Here is a 20103-nt window from a genome sequence, read left to right on the forward strand (position 1 = left end):
ATATATACATATTTATATATTATATAATTATATGTTATATATAATATATATAATAGGATTGTTTGTAGGTTGTGATCAAGCTAATCAAACAATTGTGGGCTATGAACAGAAAGTCCAAGAATCCAGATGTTGCGCAGTCCGTGGGGGTGGATGTCTCAGCTGGTCTTCGGTAGACATTGAAATCCTGAAAATGTAAGCTCTTATGCCAGTGAAGGAATGGACGTGTCGCAAGGCTAGAGCAAGCAGACAAAGAACAAAAGCTTCCTTCTTTCATGTCCTTATATAGGCTTCGAGCAGAAGGTGTGACCCAGATTAAAGGCTTGTGTGTCCTGTTCCCTTCCCCCCAAAAGACCCAGATTAAAAGTGTGTCCGCCCACCTCAAGATCTGGAATAAAGACAGGTGTTTTCAGACCTTAAGCTCTGGATTAGAAGTGGAGCTTCCTACTTCAAGTTAAGTAAAAACCCCTCACTGGCATATGTCTCTTTTTGGACTTTAATTAACTCTGGATGTAGTCAAGTTGACAACCAAGAGTAGCCATCACACCAGGTCATACTTAGATCTCAGATGGAGTGCCCTTCTAGAAGATCAGTCCTAGAACTCTGAGTTATGGCTCCAGAGGCCAAGGACTGGCCAGAGCCAAGCAGGCTAGAAAGCACCCCTGGGCTGGAGAACAGAGGAAGTGTGGAGCACTAGGAGGGAAAGTGAGGCGGCTCTCGAGTTAACGCAAAGGCCACATCCCATTCTGGGGACCAGGTAATCTTGGGAGGCACAGCGTAAGTGGGGCGTACACACTCAAGAGGCTGAGGCAGGCAGATCTCTGAGTTCGAGGCCAGCCTGGTCTACAGAGCAAGTTCCAGGACAGCCGAGGCTACATAGAGAAACCCTGTCTTCAAAAACCAAACCAAACAAGCACAGAGGGAGCACGGGGAGCCTCCTCATGCTTTCAGCCTCAGTACTAACACCTGGCTGTGCCTTAGGGGTCCTCATCAGAGAGTCACTCACCCCGAAGTTTGCCCCCTCCAAACGTATGTCAAAATTTAATGCCATTGCAGCAGTATGCAGGGACGATGGGATCACAGGTCTTCCCTCATAGATGAAGGCGTTCCTCTGGAAGTAGGTTGATAAACAGAGGCGGCTGAGCAAAAGGCTGAGTTTGACCCACTTTCTTGGCCCTGCCTGTTCCTTGCTCTCTGTTACATCATGGCGCGGCACGGAGGCCTCTCACATGCTGCTGCCACCTTCTTCAACCTCCTAACCTCCAGATCCACTGTGAGTCAAATGGGCCTCTGCTCTGGCTTTTGTTGCAGGAGGAGATGTCCTTGTTTTACAAGTGTATATGTGAGCAGTGTAAGTGTGTGTGTGTGTGTGTGTGTGTGTGTGTGTGTGTGTGTAAGTCATAGGTTGAAACTGAGTATATTCCTCAATCATCTTCACTTTATTCTGTCGGGGTCTCTTGGGGAACCCCGAGCTCACCAATAATTCTGGCTTGCCCCGAGGAGCCCGATCTTTATCCACTACAAGCTAGGGTTTCCGGTGCTTGCCATGTTTTCCTGACTTAGCCATGGGTTATGGGGCTCTGAACTTGTGGTGCTCACACTCGCACAGCGAGTGCTTTATCCACTAAGCTGGCTCCTTCATCCGAGTTTTAGGTTTTTATGACAGGCTGATGGAGAACCAGGTGAGGTCACTAACTCAGTGAGTATCTTAGTTTCCTTTCCTGTTGCTGTAAGAAAATACTCTGACAGAAGCAACTTAAAGGAGAAAGGATTTATTTTAGCTCGTGAGTCCAGGTTATGGGCCTGTGAGGAAATATAGCTGTCTTGAGATAGCTGGCTGCACGCAGAGAACAGTGAGTATAGGCAATGCTTGCGCTCAGCTGGCTTTTTTTGCTCCTAGACAGTCCAGGATTCCTTGCCTGGGGAATGGTGCTCCCCATGGTGGGAAGGTCACCCCACAGACATGCCTACAGGCTGACCTGATCCAGGTATTATGTCATCTGACAGTCAAAACTAACCATCACAACTTGGTAAAGATGCTTGCTGCTAAGCCTGATTACCCGGGTTCAATTCCCAAAGCCCATATGGTGGAAGGAGAAAGCCAACTCCTGCAGCTTGTCCTCTGACTTCCACGTACGCCCTGTGGCTCCTGTCCCCGACTCTGTAAACAAATGAATAAATGTGTTTTTAAAAAATGGGTCTTGCTGTGTGTCCCAGGTTAGCCTCAGTCTGTTTACTTGCCTCCACATACCATATGCTAAAATTACAGGCATGTGCCACCACATCCATCTCAATCCCTGTTCTTTGTAAATTATACAGACTACAGCATCTGTTATAGGAGAAAAAGTGTAAAGACCTTCAAGAAGCCTCTGGTACAAACGAGCATCAGAATCAACGCCTTCGCAAAGCTGGTGCTTAGCAAACAATGGGAGTTCTCCTCGTAAGGCAGTGCGTGCCTGCTGTCCCTGGTACCATGACAACTCCGTCATCAGTTGGCTGCAGGATTCAGGAACTAAGGGGATCCTCCATCTGCCTGATAAACATAAGATTTATTGTCTTAGCCTTTTTTTTTCTTTCTGTTGCTTATGAGTGTGTGTGTGTGTGTGTGTGTGTGTGTGTATGCACATTTCCAAATGTGTGTGTGTGTGTGTGTATGCACATTTCCAAATGTGTGTGTGTGTGTGTGTGTGTGTAGGCACACCTGTTTATAGGTGCATGTGCACATGTGTGTGTGATCATGTAGAGATTCGAGGGTGTTGTTGGGAATCCTTTTCCACTTCATTCATGGAGGTAAAGTCTCTCAGTCAGTCTTGAGGCTGGTTTTGCCAGCCAGCTTGTTCTGGAGATCCTGTCTCCACCTTTTGGTGGAATTTTGAATTATAGGCAGGAATTTTGAATTACCTGGCAATTACATGGGTTTTTGAGGATCCGAACCCAGGGCTTCATGCTTGAACAGTAAACAGTTTTACTGCTGAGCCATATCTCCAGCACCTTGGCCATTCTTAAGTGGTGTCCTGGTCACTGTTCTGTTGCTGGAAAGAGCCACCATGACAAAGGCAACTCTGTTTTGTTGTTTTTTTGGTTTTCTTTCTGAGACTGGGTTTCTCTGTGTAGCCCTGGCTGTCCTAGAACTCATTCTGTAGACGAGGCTGCCCTTGAACTTACAGAGATCCACTGTCTCTGCCTCCTGAGTTCTGAGATCAAAGGTGCACACCACCACCACCTGGCTCAAGGCAATTCTTATAAAACATAACATTTAACTGGGGACTTGCTTACAGTTTTGGGCGGATAGTCTGTTACGACCATGGTGGGGAGCATGGCGGCACCCACGGTACTGGAGCAGGAGCTCAGATCTACTTCCTAGTTCACGGGCTGGGAAATCCCACCCCCAGCGACACACTTCCTCCAACAGGTCCTGATCCTTCTAATCCTTTGAAACAGTGGTCTCCCTGGTGACCAGACAAATATATAAGCCTGTCGGGGCTGTTCTTACTCAAACCACCACGACTCCACAGTGCAGTAGCATCAGTGGGTTTATAACATTGTGTAACCATCACTACTGTTTCCCTTGAAGATCTTTCCAAACTGAAACTCTCTACCCACCCAATAATATCTGTCCTTTCTGGGCTCCCCCAGGCCACAGCAATGACCATTGTCCTTTCAGTCTCCATGAGTTTTATGACTAGATGCCTTACATACATGGAATCTGATTTCATTTGGCCTCTTTCAAAACAAAACAAAGAACAAAAAATAATAAAAAGCCGGGTGTGATGGCGGACGCCTTTAATCTCAGCACTCGGGAGGCAAAGACAGGTGGATCGCTGTGAGTTCAAGGCCAGCCTGGTCTACAAAGTGAGTCCAGGACAGCCAAGGCTACACAGAGAAACCCTGTCTCAAAAAGAAAACAACAAAAAAACAAAACAAAACAAAAAACAGAGTTTCCTCTTTTAAAAAGCTGAGTGATAGCTCCACTGTGAGTCGGTTTCTTTACCTGCTCATCACTTAATGGATGATTTGGTTGCTCCCAACTCTGTCTGTTGGGAATGATGCAGCTGAGTGTGGATGTATGAAAATGAGAGGTTTGCTTTCAGTAGGCTCCTCTCTCTCTCTCTCTCTCTCTCTCTCTCTCTCTCTCTCTCTCTGTGTGTGTGTGTGTGTGTGTTTATGTGTACTGTGTGCTTGTGTAGATGGATGTATAGATCTGAAGACACTCTTCAGGTGTCATTTCTTAAGTGCATTTCTACTATTTGTAGAAACTCACCAAGTAGGCTAGGCAGGCTGGCCTGTGAGCTCCAGGAATCAGCCTGTCTCAGCCTCCTGTCTTGAAACAACTGGGTTTACAAGCAGCTTTTTACATTGATTTTGAGGCCTTTATTAAAGCAGACAGTTTACCAATTTAGCGATCTCTCCAGCCCTTCCAGTGCCTTCTTGCAGCCGCATGTGGCTGTGTGACCCTTTCTTGAGTTCTTGGCTATGAGTGAAGGTTGAGCTAGAAGCCAAGGCTTTGGTTCTCCTCTCACTGCCACAAACCGAGAGTCCCTGGGGCAAGTCACAGCCCCTCTACTTGTTGGCCAAGTCCTACTGCTTAGGTCTTGCCAGGTGGCTACTTTATATTCTGGCCTGGAGCAGTCAGCCACTGGCTTTTACTTCCTTATAAGTGGGATTGGGAAGGAGTGGCCCTTTACAGGTTCAGCATTGGCACTGTGGTGGATTCCTAGCAGCCCTGAAGGCCCATGGCATACAGAAACCTGCCACTTTGAGCAGATATGAATTTTACCTCAGAAATGGAGAGGTCAGCGTTTGGGGGCTATTCACTGAGTGGGCAAGCCAGACTGCCCGGCTGCGGACATCCACCTTACTAAGCAGTTGCCACTGCCATAGCGAAAGAAGGAAAAGAGTGTAACAGCCAAAAGCCATGGCGGTCCTCACGGAGCAGACGGAAAGACGCTGTCTGACTCCACAGTACTGCTGCCAGGCAAGCGCGACACTGTGCATTTTTGACAGAAACAAGCCACAGTGATTTATAACATGCCAACGGATGTCACAGCCATCAGCAGTCTTGCTTGTGAAAAGAGAAAACTTTGGAGTAGCTTGAAAACACGGCTCAGGAGGAAGGCAGGAGGCTGCACAAACATTTCCGGGAAGGAGCAGGGGCCGAGGCCTGTTATGCCTGTTAGGCCAAACTCATTTTCAAGTAAGGGCTGGTTTGAAAATTTTAAGACGTGTTTTTCTTGGCAAAAGACACCATTCACAGGCACAGCGAGGCCAGCCGCCTGAGTCCTGGCAGACAGGATTCTTCCCAAGTTCCAGACCTGTGTGGATTCCCGGCAAGGAGCACCTCCCTTTTCTCAGGCAGGACCAAGTCTCATGAGAGAGGCAGAGAAGATGAGCAGAGGAAGCCTCTGAGAGCTGGTGAAGGAAGCAGAGGAGGACACAGGTGGCTCAGAAGATAAAGCCACTTGCTACCATAGAGCCTGCATGGTGGAGAGAACCAGCTTCTGTATGGGTGCACTGTGATGCACACGTACACACACACACATACACACACACACACACACACACATACACACACACACACACACACACACACACACACACACACGAGAGAGAGAGAGAGAGAGAGAGAGAGAGAGAGAGAGAGAGATGTAAAAATGTTTAAAGGGAAATGAGATGCAATAGTGAAGAAAGAGGAAAAAAGATGTAATCTGGGCCCCCCACAGCTCCAGGCTGACAGTGCAGCTAACAGCCATGTGGACTACAGACTTTTTCTCCTGTCAGTTCCAAAAAAACATGACCCTGTTGGCACTGTGCCAAGAAACAGCAAATTTTTTGAAAGAAAAGACCGACTATCAGGATAGCCAACTTTGTTTTTAAGATGTGGAAGGAAAACAAATTAAGAGAAAAGAGAGAGAGAGAGAGAGAGAGAGAGAGAGAGAGAGAGAGAGAGAGAGAGAGAATAAAAAGGAACAGCGTAAAAGCAGACACACACAGATTAAATAATATTTCTCCTAACAGATTAATGGGAAAACCATGATGAGATATATTTCGTGGAAAGTGCAAATGTAGTACTCAGGGTTGGAAGTGGTGATGGGACAGTGGTCCTTAAAGGCCGCTGCAGTCAGGAGCTCCAGGCCAGGGGCCTTTAGGTTAGGGTTAGCCTTTACCAGCATCAGCTTTGTCCTCTGTTGGGAAATGAGGACGAAGTAGCACGTTTGTGTGGGCAGAATGCTCATTTCCAAAATCAGACATCTGCCCCGCAGGATGCCTAGTCTGCCCTGTAGAATGGCTCAGTTCTGAGGTTGCTTCCTCAGATGGGAGGATCTCAAGTTCAAAGCCAGCCTGCAGAATTCAGAATTCTAAATACAAGAACCATCTTGGCGGGCTGGAGAGATGGCTCAGTGGTTAAGAGCGCTGCCTGCTCTTCCAAAGGTCCTGAATTCCACATGGTGTTTCAGAACCATCTGTAATGTGATCTGATGCCCTCTTCTGGCCTACAGGTGTACATGCAGGAAGAACACTCAATACATAATAATAAATAAATAAATATTAAAAAAAACATCTTGGCTTAGCACAGACATTCTAAGTGTGGACAGTGTTGGTTCACACTCATTTCTCGGCAACTGTTCTGCATCTGGACCCCTGGCTGCCCTTCCTAAGAGTCCTCTCTGGAAGAGTCTGCTCTAGAAGATGTAGGGCTAACCTCTTCCCTCTACCTCAGCTTCTGTGATTCAGATAATTACTATGCAACTGCTCTCTTCCCCCAGGAAGTGCTTGGCTCCTTAGAAGCTATATGGGCAGGTGTTTACCCTGAGGATCTGGGCTCAGGCCTGCAGTCATCCTGCACTGGGGATGGCTTCTGTGCACCGAGACAAGATGGAGGCACTGTTGTCGATACAGTCTTTTCTTGGGATGGATGTGGTGACTTTGGCACTGCACCTCTCTTCTGAACAGCTTAGAAATAAAATGCTTCTTTGTGGGTCCCAACAGACCACAGGACATAGCATTTTCCACATCACACTTTTTGATCAGAGGCCACGCCACACCAGAAGACTGTTGGGCGCAATGGCGAATGGCGAAAATAATCCTTTAACCTGGGGTGGCGCAGACCCCTGCGGCTCTGATGGCCTTTGTTGTTTCTGCAGGTCATCACAGCTGGCCTGTCACTGCTGCTGTTTGATGTAATCCTGACCAGAGCAACTGTGGGATGGTAAGTTTACTTCAGAGAGAAGACACAATTCATCAGGACAGTGCTGTTTGCTCAGACAAAGCAGGAGTGTGTGTTGGGTGGATGTGCCCATCCTAAGTAAATTTCCATATCAGTGATGCATTCCCTGTTTTACTTAGTCATTGACTGATTGATTGATCGATTGATTGATTACAGTACTAGGCCTTATACAGAGTGCTTTGTGTGTACTAAGCTCTCACTCTCCTATAAACCACACCTCACACTGTAGCCTGGGCTGGCCTTGAACTTGCATTAATCCTCCTGCCTCAGTCTCTCAAATGCTGGAGTGGCAGATATGAACAAGCCTGCCCCTCTTCTCTTTCAACTGTTACCGGTGTGCTTAGAAGAATCCGCCTATGACTCTTGCACAGCTCATATAATGCATGCTTAGGCAGCATGTGCTTACACATTATGCAGCATGACACATTTCCAACAACTGAACGTCATATAGACCCTAACACCCAGTTCAGCATGTCACCAGAATGTCACCATCGGTCCTTGGGTATCTAAGGGAAGGAAGGACTGGCTGCCCCAGAGGCCTTACAGATACCAGAGTCGCAGCAGATTGTCTTCTTACAGGAAGTGATGTTGTGTTTCCATTTAACCCATCTATCCTCTTGTGTGGTTTTAAATCCTCTTTAGATTACTTAGCCCTACCCAAGCAGAGACTGGTTCTGAGGGGAAAATGGCTTTTCTTGTTCTTAGGACCAGAGTCATCCTAATGACTGATCTGTTGGGGCCACCTTGCTGGTTTTGTTTGTAGTTTTGTTCTGCTTCTGAATTTATGTCAAAACGGGCCCTGCTGAGTTGTTAGCTGTTTGACTCAAGACCGCAGTGCTAGTAAGTGTGGCCGACACTGGTGCCTGGGTTTTCTACTGTGGCTGATGCCCCTGAGTGCTGCCATTGTCCTGGAAACAAGTGTTCCATTTGAGCTACAGTAGGCAATGCCTATGGGCTAATTGTGAGGACCAGCCCTGAGGAATCCATGATTGGGAGTCCAGGAAGTGAGCCTGCATCCTGTGCGCCTTGCCTGGGTGAGCCTGTGTCCTGTGTGCCTTGCCTGGGTGAGCCAGCATCCTGTGTGCCTTGCCTGGATGAGCCTGAGTCCTGTGCGCCTTGCCTGGGTGATCCTGCATCCTGTGCGCCTTGCCTGGGTGAGCCTGCGTCCTGTGTGCCTTGCCTGGGTGAGCCTGTGTCTTGTGAGCCTTGCCTGGATGAGCCTGTGTCCTATGAGCCTTACCTGGGCGAGCCTGCACCCTGTGTGCCTTGCCTGGGTGAGCCTGTGTCCTGTGCGCCTTGCCTGGGTGAGCCTGTGTCCTGTGCACCTTGTCTGGGTGAGCCTGTGTCCTGTGCGCCTTGCTTGGATGAGCCTGCGTCCTGTGAGCCTTGCCTGGGTGAGCTTGCATCCTGTGCGCCTTGCCTGGGTGAGCCAGCGTCCTGTGCGCCTTGCCTGGGTGAGCCTGCATCCTGTGCGCCTTGCCTGGGTGAGCCTGCATCCTGTGCGCCTTGCCTGGGTGAGCCTGTGTCCTGTGCGCCTTGGGATGCAAGGGCTCCCTTCAGTAGTCAGATATTTCCCACACACCTGTTCTTGAGTGACAGCCAGAACTCGCCCCTTCTACAGTGTCCAGACACTCGTTCCCCTTCCTGGTGGCAAGCCCTTGCCTGAGCTGTCCCAGAGGGACAGAAGGAAGCAGCTTTTGCTCAGGGCACTCAGAGTAAGGAACCCATGCCCTCTCCTGGGCCTACATTTCTTAGATGGAGAAGAACAGCAGGAAGAAGATACAAGTGAGGAAACACTCTTCCACTTTCCTTCTCTTTTTCTTCTTCTTTTTTAAATTTTTATTTATTCACATCCTTTTGTTGTTTTAGCCACAGGGCCGCACTTTGTAGCCCTAGCCGTCCCGGAACTCATTATGTCGACTAGGCTAGCCTTGAGCTCAGAGATCCACCATGCCTAGCTTCCTATTCTTTGTAATAATAACTGGTTAGGGGACTGGAGAGATGGCTCGGTCCATAAAGTTCTTCACGAGGACCTGAGTTCAATGCTTACAACCCAGGTTAAAAGAGCAGTGATGGGGGCATTTCAGCGCTGGAAAGGTGGAAACAGATAGGCTTGCTGGGCAGCGAGGCTAGCCTACTGAGCGAACTTCAGATCAGTGAGACGAACTCAGAAAGTGTCACAATAGCCACTGAAAGAGACACCGTGGCCATGGCAACTCCCACAGAGGAAAACATTTAACTGGGGCTGGACTGCAGTATCAGAGGTTTGTCTATTATCAGCATGGCGGAGAGCACAGCAGCAGCGGGCATGCATGGCGCTGCAGAATAGCAGAGAGGTCTACATCAGAGGCAGCAGGAGCAGAGTCTTTGGGCTCAGAATGCAGCTTTTGAAGCCTCAAAGCCCACCCTCAGTGACACACTTCCTCCAATAAGGCCACACTTCGTATACATGAGCCTCTGGGGGCCAGTGTTATTCAAACCACCATGCACGTGTACACACATATAAAATCTAACCCATCTGCAGAAGGCTACTGTGCGTCTGACGTTTTTTGCAGTAATACCATCTCACTTTCATAGTGCCCCTAGTTAAGTGTGCTTAAAAACCCAAGACGCTGAAGAGGGTCTGAGGCACTGAGTGGCCCCCCTTCCTTCAGGATTTTTAAGCTGTGGGAAATTACCAGAGTTTAAGTGTAGGCCTTCATGTGGCCGAAGCCCTAGAGCCTGGAAGTGGCTTGAGCACTGGCAACAGCACAGCGTACAGTGTCAGAGCCCATAGGGGAGACACGCAGGGAACGGGCTCAACTGGTTCTCTTCCCACCACAGTGACGTGCCTCAGCCTTGCACTCTGTAAAGAGAACTGGAGATGGTCCATGTCCAGGAGGGGCGGTTTGCGTTGGCTCAGTTTCAGACAATGCCATTCCTTTGGGCCTGACGAGGCAGAGAGCATATGATGCTGACCTTATGGTACAGCCTGTAAGCAAAGAATAAGAAGGAGCCAGGTCCTCATCTCCAAACCCCACCTTTTAAAGGTTAGAAAGGTTGGGCTGGAGAAATGGCCCAGAGGTTAAGAGCACTCACTGCTCTTTCAAAGGTCATGAGTTCAGTTCCAAGCAACCATATGTTGGCTCCCAACCGTCTATAACAAGATTTGAGTACATAATAAATAAATAAATCTTTTTTTTATTAAAAAATGTTCTAGCCCTTCCCAGTAGTGAACAGACTGGTGACAAAGTCTTTAATCCATGAGCCACTTACTCAGACCATAGCAGCAATACACTGTAAAGAGCGTGGTAATGGCCTGACAGCAGAGAGCGCTTTGTGGGAGGACACAGCCTAATTCCTGTTAGGGTCTGACTTGGCAAAATGATCCATGGATGCGTTTAGGGTAAAAACTTCATTATTGTGCATTTTCAACTGTGTTTTATTTGTTCTTTCACAACTTTATCCATGTGTACAATGGATGTTGAACATATCCACCCTCAGCTCACACCTTTGGAATTTCCCTTCTCACTTCTCTCTCTCTCTCTCTCTGCTCTCCACCCCCCCACACTCCTCCCACACCCCTGGTTTTGTAACCTACTGAGTGCCACCTGCTGGAACGCCGACCACCTTGCTGGCTTGACTGGCCTGACATTGTGCAGTTAACATAGCTGCAGTCCGTTCATGTTGTCTGCAGAAGGCAGCGTTCATAGCACCGTCCCCCTTCCTCCCGCCCTCACGCTCCTTCCGCCCCTCCTTGTGTGATGTTCCCTGAGCTGTGTGGGGAATGTTAGGTTTTTAATACTTAGCTATGACTCTGTTGGTTAAAATGTTTAAATGTTCTGTTGAAGCCATGTTGATGTGTGTGGGCTGTGCTGCTGCTGAGGCCGTGGTGTTGTTCGTGGTCCGGGCCGCCTCCAAGGGCTTTGCCTGGGTCGGTGGGCCTCCTGGAGCTGGGGGAGGTCATATCTGTGCTCTGTGCTGTCACCAGTAACATGAAGAAGCCCATGGTACATGCTCGCCTGGCTGTAAAGAGCAAGGAGGTGACTTCTGCAGTGATACAGATGATCGCAGGTGCATAGCTGAGAAGGAGGAGCATGGAGGGCTTCTGTGATAGATACCTATTCCCCCCCCATTCCCCCTCCCAAGTAACAGCCTAAGCAGGAAGCCATTGAAGAGAACTCTTACAAAGTGTGATAAGGAGCTGGGCATGGTGGTGCACGCCTTTAATCCCAGCACTCGGGAGGCAGAGGCAGGTGGCTCTCTGTGAGTTCGAGGCCAGCCTGGTCTACAAGGCAAGTCCAGGACAGCCAAGGCTACCCAGACAAACCCTGTCTCAGAAGAATAAAATAAAAGCTGTGCTAAGGATGTCTGTCATATCCTGAGGCATTTAAGTGATTCCCCTTGGATTTTATAAATATGAGATCGTACTAGAATTCAAACCCAGGCCTCAGTGTGTCCAAACCTTCCAGAACTAGCTCGAGCACTGGCAAAGACTTGTCCGTAGTACAGGTCAGTGTGCAAGGCCAAAGCCTATGAAGGGCAAACAGGGAAATTGGCTTCAACGTTTCTCTTCCCACCTCTGTGTGGCTAGTCTAAGTTCTTGAGAGTATTTTTCTTTCTTAAACACATGCCCTCATGTTTTGTATAGACTTTCAAAACGAACCAAGAAACCCAGGTTGAGTGTGAGGAATCAAAGCGAGCCGGCTCTCAGGCGTGAGGAATGCGAAGGCCCATTAGTGAGGAGGTGGCTGTCAGAAGGGACTGGTCTCCAGGCTGCTTCACACCCTGTGGAATTGAGGCTGAGCCCTGAACAAGACGGGAGGCGAGCATTTGGACCCAATCAAGGACGCGCCATGTAAGGCTCTGGCAAAAGGAGCCTTGGCTTCGGAAATTGCTGGGTTTTTAGAAGTCTTGAGGTTGGGGATGGTTTTTCAGCCTCAGAGAATTTTCCAACCACAAGCTGAACAACGAGAAGGGGCATGTCAAACTATAATTCCAATTTCTGTCTCTCACCAAGATCCGTACCCTGTAGGAGTTCAGGCGCAGCCAGGTGGCCAGGCCAGCGCTGAGGCTCCAGATGGGAGACGCTGGGACCGTGAACTAATCAGAAGTCTAAAGGGCCGGGGTCGCAGGTCTCGGAGCCTTTTTCTTTTTCTTTTTAAGAGTTATTTATGTATTAACACAGTATCTTGCAGGCATGTACGCCTGCATACCAGAAAAGGGCACCAAATCTCATTATTATAGATAGTTATGAGCCACCATGTAGTTGCTGGGAATTGAACTCAGGACCTTTGGAAAAACAGTCAGTTCTCTTAACCTCTGAGCCATCTCTCCAGCCCTCTTTTTTTTTCTTCCTTTTTTAATGTTTTAGACCCCCTGTACAGTTATTGTTTCTTATGTTTTGATTAATCACCAGCATTTAGAAATTAGGTGATTTTCTTCTACGAATCCAGATTTACATACTCCTTCAAAAATGGCGACCAGCTGTGAGTCGGGTCTGTGCCTCACATGACAGCAGCCATTGGCGTGGACAGTCCCTAGGAAGTGCTCTCTGATGAGCATGGTCAGGCTGTGCCTCCCGGCTGGCCTGCCTTCCTGGGAGGGCGGCATAGCATCTCAAGTGATCAGATCAGGGCATCTAAAGGAGGGTTTCTGGGCCGACAGGACACTCAGTGGGCAAAGGTGCCTACCTCTAAACCCAACAATCCAACTCCCACCTTGGCCCTGACATGCACACGTGTGCCGTAGCACGCATGCACTCACACTCACACTCTCGTCACTGTTGGTATATACAGAGAGATTATTGCTTGTTGTGGGTACTATGCTGTGCCTCATTGGATGCCAAGTAGCAGACCTGACCTCCACCCCACTTGATGCTAGTAGCACCCTCACGTTTGTAATGGCGGGTGTTCCCTGGGAGGCAGAATCACAGTCTCAAGGTTCCTGGAAGTGAGAAGAGAGAATGTTATCTGAACAAGATCCTAAGTAATGTGCTCATCCCCTGATTAGAGGTTTAAATCAGCTCACGTCCTTGGGAGCATCTCTCAGGCTCCCTGGGGATGGCTTTGAAAGTGCCTCAGTGTAACAGCCAGACATGTAGATGGATCCTTCCCATGTGCTTCCACATGGGTGCAGTGCTGTGGGGGGGGGGGGCTCAGGCTCCCTCACGTTTCTGAGTCTAGCATCTCATGCTTGCTGATGATCCAGCCTTCCAAGAACAGTACCTAAGAGCAGGTCAACCTACACACCCAATACATCAGAGTTCACGTAGCCAATTGCCTTGTTTTTCATGATTAAAAAAAATCTATTTCAAGCTCAAAAATTATTTAGGCTTATATATAATTAATTTTAATTAACAATTTTATAGTTTATACTAATTCACTCTGTTTGAAAACTGTAACGAGGGCCTTCAACACATGCAAAGAGAAACCTCACCTATGAGCAGTGTCCTGCTGAATAGAATTATTTGTGGTACCACCTCTCTGGAGATTTTACAGATTCCAAGAGGTGCGTTCGTCTTTGGAATGATGCCAGTGTAAGGCTGTGGGGAATGACCACAGTGCATCCGCATCCTTCTGAGGGCTCCATGGCAACCTCCCCTTTGCCCATCATTCATTGGGCCTGCCACCTGTCCATCATAGGTGGCCAACTGTGACAATCTCTCAGATGCGATCCCAGTACAAACCTCATGAACACCAAAGATCGTTAGAAAATCATTGTAAAGAGCTGGGTGTGGTCCCTATGCATGCTCGTGCGCACGCAGGCACACACACACACACACACACACACACACACACACACACACACACACTTTCTCCCTGAAGAAATGGAGACTGAGGCAGGAGGATTATAAGCTTGAGACCAGCCTGTGATACTTAGTGAGACCCAGAATAAAAACAAAGAAAGATTTTCAGTTATCTTAGTGTCACGATTCCTGCCCCTCTGATTTTAGGGGCCCTTCCTGGAGACTGCTCAAGCCTTGGTAGACAGAAAGTGAACTTGGGAGCCAGGGAAAAATATCCTAATACCCTCAAAACCCCTTTAGGACGACAGTGGATGAAACATATCAGTTTCCTGTTTGAATTAAATGTTTGCATCTCAATTTAAAAGACATTATTTGGGCCTGGGGATGTCCCTCAGATAGTAGAGCGCCTGCCTATGGTTGTGTAAAACTCTGGGTTCCACCTCCAGTACCACCTCAAACTGGGTGTGGTGTATTCCTGACTACACAGTGGGTGTAGTAACTTTGGGTGACGTAGGACCCTGTCGAGCATATCATGCTTTGTGAATTTCATCCCAGCTGGGAATGAGTGTTACGGAAATACATTATAGTGAGGTGGAAGGAAGTGAAAACCAGGCCGCTGGAATATAGGTGGCAGACGGGCAACATATTTAACAACTGGGCCTTTTGTTGGATAACTATACATACTGTGCGCTGGGTCTGCAGCTGAGGAAAAATTAGAGTCTGTTGAGTTCAGTAGGAATTAGCCAGGCAGCCACAATCGTAGACGTAAGACAAGGCCTTTGATCCCCACTGGGGACGGCAAGCTCTAACTTAAATAGTTGTAATGCTATTAAGACTCCAGGACCCCGTGTGAGCCCCTCCTGCGGGCTAGAAAACAACATCAAAGTTCACCTCTTGGCTGCCTCCGCGGTTTCATTTTACCATTCACTAAGCTCCTTGGGCACTTCATAAAGTCTCTCCGCCAAAGGGATGAATGTGAGGTTATTACACTCAGGCATTGCCCCTAGGCTGTGGAGGACAACTGCTGTGGGGGTGGGGGGTGGGGGGAGGGATGAGGGGGAGGGGGGAAAACACTGCCCCAGTCCTTCCTGGTGATGAAGGAAGATTAGTGAGAAGGCCCACAGCAGAGCTCCTGCAGCCTTCCTCCCAGGTTGCTGTGTCCCTGCGCTTGCCCAGGGACATGAGGTAGCATGTGTGATCTTGAGTGGATGCTGGGAAGACCAGCTGGGGGTGGGGGTGGGGGGAATTCATGACTCCCGTCTGTATGCTCACCTTTAAATGTCCTGCTAGTCTAAATTAGAAGCCATGTCCCTATTAATTGCAAGGCTGTTTCTGTAAAATTTCATATCCCACAATTCCCTTTAGCTAGAAGCACCCAAGGGGTCATGGGAATTCCTTCCCTGCTTCCCCCTCTTTTTTTCTTTAGAATATTAACCTGGTCAGGAGAAGTGGGGCACAGGCCCCCCCCCAGGAGGCCTCCCAGACCCCTTACCTCCCAGGCGGTGACTGACAGACAGTTCCTGAGCCATACTTGTCTGGGCTAGTGGAGGTGGAGTACCTCACTCCTTCCGTTGTTTTTGGGTGCCAGGCAGCTTGGCTACCCTGCAAGGTGAGGAGAGTTGACCATGTGCTACTGTTCGCAGCTTCCTGCTCGGTGGACTTGGTGAGGCCCTGCTGGTGTTCTCAGAGCGGAGGAGTTCCTCATGAAGATGGACAAGGGAAGGAAGCACACAGCTTGCTGCCCACTGGAGAGAGCGACCGACCGAGAGAACACGCCACAGTGAGACCAAGCTGGGGTGTCCTCTGGACAGAGCCTGTGGCCTGTGTATGCCCCAGCCAAGCTCAACTCACTGACTGCTGATGATCCAAACACCCCAGTTTCGCATTGCTGAGGGGAAGGGTTTCCCAGGGAGCTGTGGTGCAGAGGAAGGGTCTGTATTACATCTTCCCATGCTGAACCGCCCCCTCTCAGGGTACCCAGTTCTGTGGAATCAGAGGATCTTAACGGGATGGCTGTGTTAGCTGGGTGCACCACACCCTTGCCTGCCTCCCACCAGATACCACTTACTAACTAACACAGTCCATGGAGTCTCGTTGCATTGCTGGGTGGGGTTGTTTTGTGTCTTTACACCTTGGCTTCTCTTATACCACTTGATTTTTCTGCTTTACACTTGAGCCCATGCCAAAACACACATGTTCCTGAGGCCATGCAGAGCAGGGCATATGTGTGAGCTGAGCAGGAGCTCTGGACCCTGTGAGACAGCAGCAAAGATCTATAGACTGTGGAGTCAGTGGTGTCCTTTGTGGTTGCTGCTGATTTATTCCCAGCATCTAAATTTCTCTTGGTATTTATGAATTGGTCAGGAAGTGTTGAATTCTGTGGACTGTTGACCACTGGTAGGTTAAAGTAGTCACTAATCAATCATCTGCAGTCTGTTAAGTACTCTGTAGCCCAGGTGGACCTTAAACGCCTCACCTTCTGCCTCTATTTCCTGAGTACTGAGATTGCAGGCATGCACTACTATGCTTAGCTTTTGTTCCTTACATTCTTTAAAATATGTAATTCCTTCATATCTCAGAAGAGATCTCAAGTCATTGAGCACTGGATTAATAATTAAAGCCCCACAGCTTACCACCAAAGAAGAAAGCACTTGATTCTGAATCCACTAAGGGCTAAGAAAATAATAACAGACATTTCTTCCCATTGATTTCACAAAGACTTGATTGTTCTGGCAGGTCTGAGAGAGTGGGTCATACTGAGGCGATGTCTCCAGCCCTGATGTGTCAGAGGCCATGTCATTGATGGAGCCCTCTGGGCCCTGAGAACTGCTCCTTGTCACAGGCTCAGTCCCAAGATGGGTGAAGTCAGTCCATTATTCTTGAAATTTTTCCCAACTTGTTGGTAAACAAAGAAAATGTAATAGTAGGATGGATTATGTATTTAGACTGTGAGGACCTTTAAAAGTTCATGTCCTTTTCTGATCTCTGTTTACCATTTAAGGTAAAAGTGTTCCAAGACTTTATGCTTATGTAGTTTTCAATTTGCTTTCTTAGAATAATTTTACATTTATTTATTCTATTATTTCATGCCTGGTACCTGTGAAGGTCAGAGGAGTGTAAAACTGGAGTTACAGACAGTGGTGAGCTGCCGTGTGGCTGTTGTGAATTGAACCTGTGAGCTCTGCAAGCATAACAAATGCTCCTAACCTCCAGGCTGTGTCTCCAGCCCTGCAATTTGCTTTTAAAATATATTCTTATTTTAAATTATGTGTAATGTTTATGTATATGCATGGGTCCAGATGTCCCAAGGAGGCCAGAAGAGAGCATTGGACCCCACGGAGATGGAAGTACAGGAGTTGTGAGCTGCCCAGTGTGGAGGCTGGAAGACCACTCTGGTCCTCTGTGAGAACAGTACATGCTCTTTCCTGAGCCTGTCTCTCCATCTAGAATGTACTCTTGTTCTTCACCTGCTGTGGCAAACTAGTAATGTAATAATGTCCTGTAGCTCAAATGGAGAATCTTGGTTTAGAGTTTTCCTTTTTAAATTCCCACAAAACTCTACTGCCCCACTCTCTCCCTGTTTGTGAAAGGGGTCAAAATGTCACCCTATGCCTGTCCTTCTTAATGTCATTTAAGGGGATGGAGAGTCCTTAGCTGTAAAGAACCACACAGCAACCAGTCCCAGCCCCATCTCTAGCAGATGAACCTCAAAAGCCTTTACTGAAAAGATTTGGGCACTTTTATTGTAAAGATATCTAGTCTCTAATGCTTTGGGTTTTATTATTATTTTTATAAGCACATTCCAGTGTTCCATTGTGTCTAAAGTCTCAGGTGTTTTCATACTGCGGTGACAGGGTGAGGCTGAGGGCCAGTTATCCCTCAGTGCACCGTCCTGTGTCCTCCATCTTCCTTCGCGTCCTGGCCTTCTTTCCTTAAGGCATGGCCACCATCTTTTGTCCCCCATCCTGATGCTCAACTCTGAATGTTCATGAATCCAGGATGAGGCAGGGACTCCCCTGGAGTTCTGCTGTGATGCTCTCTGTGGGTCAGAGAGGTACCCACAGTCCTTAGGCCATCATGCCCATTTAATTCCGAGTTTTTATTAGCTCCAGTTTGTTTGTTTGTTTGGGTCTCTGTTATGTAGCCCTTGCTATCCTGCTGGAAGTATAGGCCAGGCTAGCCTTGAACTAGCTTGCCTCTGTCTCTCCAGTGCTGGGATTAAAGATGTGCACTAACACACCTGGCTCCAGTTCCACTTCAAAACCACAGTGTATTTCTTTTTTCTTTTCTTTCTTTCTTTCTTTTTTTTTTTACTTGCACAAATAAAGAATATGCCTTCTTTGAAGGGAGGCAAAGTTCTGTGTGGTTGAGTATTAAACTACACTTCTGTAGCTGTAAAAAAAATAAATAAACCATTTATTTTCTTGGTAATTTGCCTTTGTTTTTCCTTTTTTCAGCCCCACCAGGGGGGAGCTGTAGAAACAGTTGGTGGTGGCCCTGAGAGTTCTTAGATTTGTTGTTGTGGCTGCACTTTGTTGTTGGACAGGGCCTCCTATTGTAGCCCAGGCTGGCTCTGAAGTCAAACCTGTCTTCTTGCCTCCGACTCCCAAATGCTAATGCCTTAACTTGGGCACAGGCCCCTTCCACCATTTTCAGGCCTCTTGGCTCAGCTGGTGAAGCCCACAGTCCCTTCTAGACCCACAGGCTGTTCTGTTCTTGCTGGCCTCACATAACAATGAAAGAATCAGTCACTGCCAGATTTACATTTGCTCTAAGTGTGGGGACATACTAATTTAGTCTTTAAAAATTATATTAAAAAGATTTAATATAAAAGTGTAAAATAGCTAGGCACAGTGGCACTCAGAAGGCAGAGGCAGGGGCATCTCTATGACTTTGAGGCCAGGCTGCTCTATAAAGTTCTAAGCCAGCCAGGGCGACACAGTAAGACCCTGTGTCTAGCGGAGAAATAACTCATAAAAATTTTGTAGTGAATATATATTAAAATATGACATTAGTTATCAAATATAAAATGTAAGTGAATGTGAAATGTATACTTTCAATACAAATATATTTTTACCTTTTAAAATGTTGCCACTAGAAAACTGTTTGCAGACACGGGGCACATTCTGTCACTATTGGTCATCTTGAATTTAGAGCTGTGGTTGACCAGCCCAATAATACTCTCCATGCCCATTGTATTCCACAGGCTGCACACCGAGTCTCTCTGTGCTGCAGGCATTTTGTATTGGGGGTTGCATTCTCTTCATTTTCCAAGAAGATAAATCTGTAACCTCCACGGATGCTGCTCTTTAATTACCTTTCCTGTTGCTGAGACAGCATGCCTGACACAAACAGCTTAGAAAGAGGAAAGGTTTATTTAGCTCACAGCTTTAGTCCATTGTGGCAGGTGAAATATGGCCAGAGGGAAGAGAGGGAGGGGAGAGGAGAGGAGAGGAGAGAGAGAGAGAGAGAGAGAGAGAGAGAGAGAGGGAGAGAGACAGAGACAGACAGAGACACAGAGAGAGACAGAGACAGACACAGAGACACAGACACAGAGAGAGACAGAGAGAGAGAGAAAGAGAGAGAGAGAGACAGACAGAGACAGAGAGACAGAGACAGAGAAAGAGAGAAACAGAGGGAGACAGAGAGACAGAGACAGACAGAGACACAGAGACACAGAGAGAGACAGAGACAGAGAAAGAGAGAGAGAGAAAGAGCGCCCTGGTGCACCTGACTCCTTTTCTCTCTTCTGTCAGGGCCCAAGCCTATGAGACAGTGCTGCTCATAATCAGCATGAGAAGGGCTGAGACATAGATTCTTGGTGTCTCTTCTGTTGCCTGGGGCAAGGTCTGTGGCCTGCATCCCTCATCCCTGCATCCCTCATCCCTGCATCCCTCATCCCTGCATCCCTCATCCCTGCATCCCTCATCCCTGCATCCCTCATCCCTGCGTCCATCATCCCTGCATCCTGCATCCTGCATCCCTGCATCCCTCATCCCTGCATCCCTCATCCCTGCATCCTTGCATCCCTGCGTCCATCATCTCTCATTCCTGCATCCTGCATCCTTGCATCCCTGCATCCCTCATCCTTGCATCCCTGCATCCCTCATCCTTGTCTTTCCAGTTCTGAACTCCTTCCTCAGCCTTTGCTTCC

General features: G+C 48.0%; 1 protein-coding gene across 1 annotated transcript in view; it reads left to right on the top strand.

Annotated features, from left to right (window-relative positions):
- The window catches only part of TMEM241 (transmembrane protein 241), a 120935-nt gene extending 102306 nt beyond the window's left edge, over positions 1-18629 (top strand). Inside the window, exons 14-15 of the mRNA XM_084780741.1 lie at positions 7140-7204; positions 15593-18629. Of these exons, the coding sequence (XP_084636867.1) occupies positions 7140-7204; positions 15593-15656 (129 nt within the window). The 3' untranslated portion in view covers positions 15657-18629. The remainder of the gene's footprint in view (positions 1-7139; positions 7205-15592) is intronic.
- The last annotated feature ends 1474 nt before the right edge of the window (positions 18630-20103 follow it).

Source organism: Acomys minous, assembly GCF_964271855.1.
Source record: "Acomys minous genome assembly, chromosome: 4".
NCBI lineage: Eukaryota > Metazoa > Chordata > Mammalia > Rodentia > Muridae > Acomys > Acomys minous.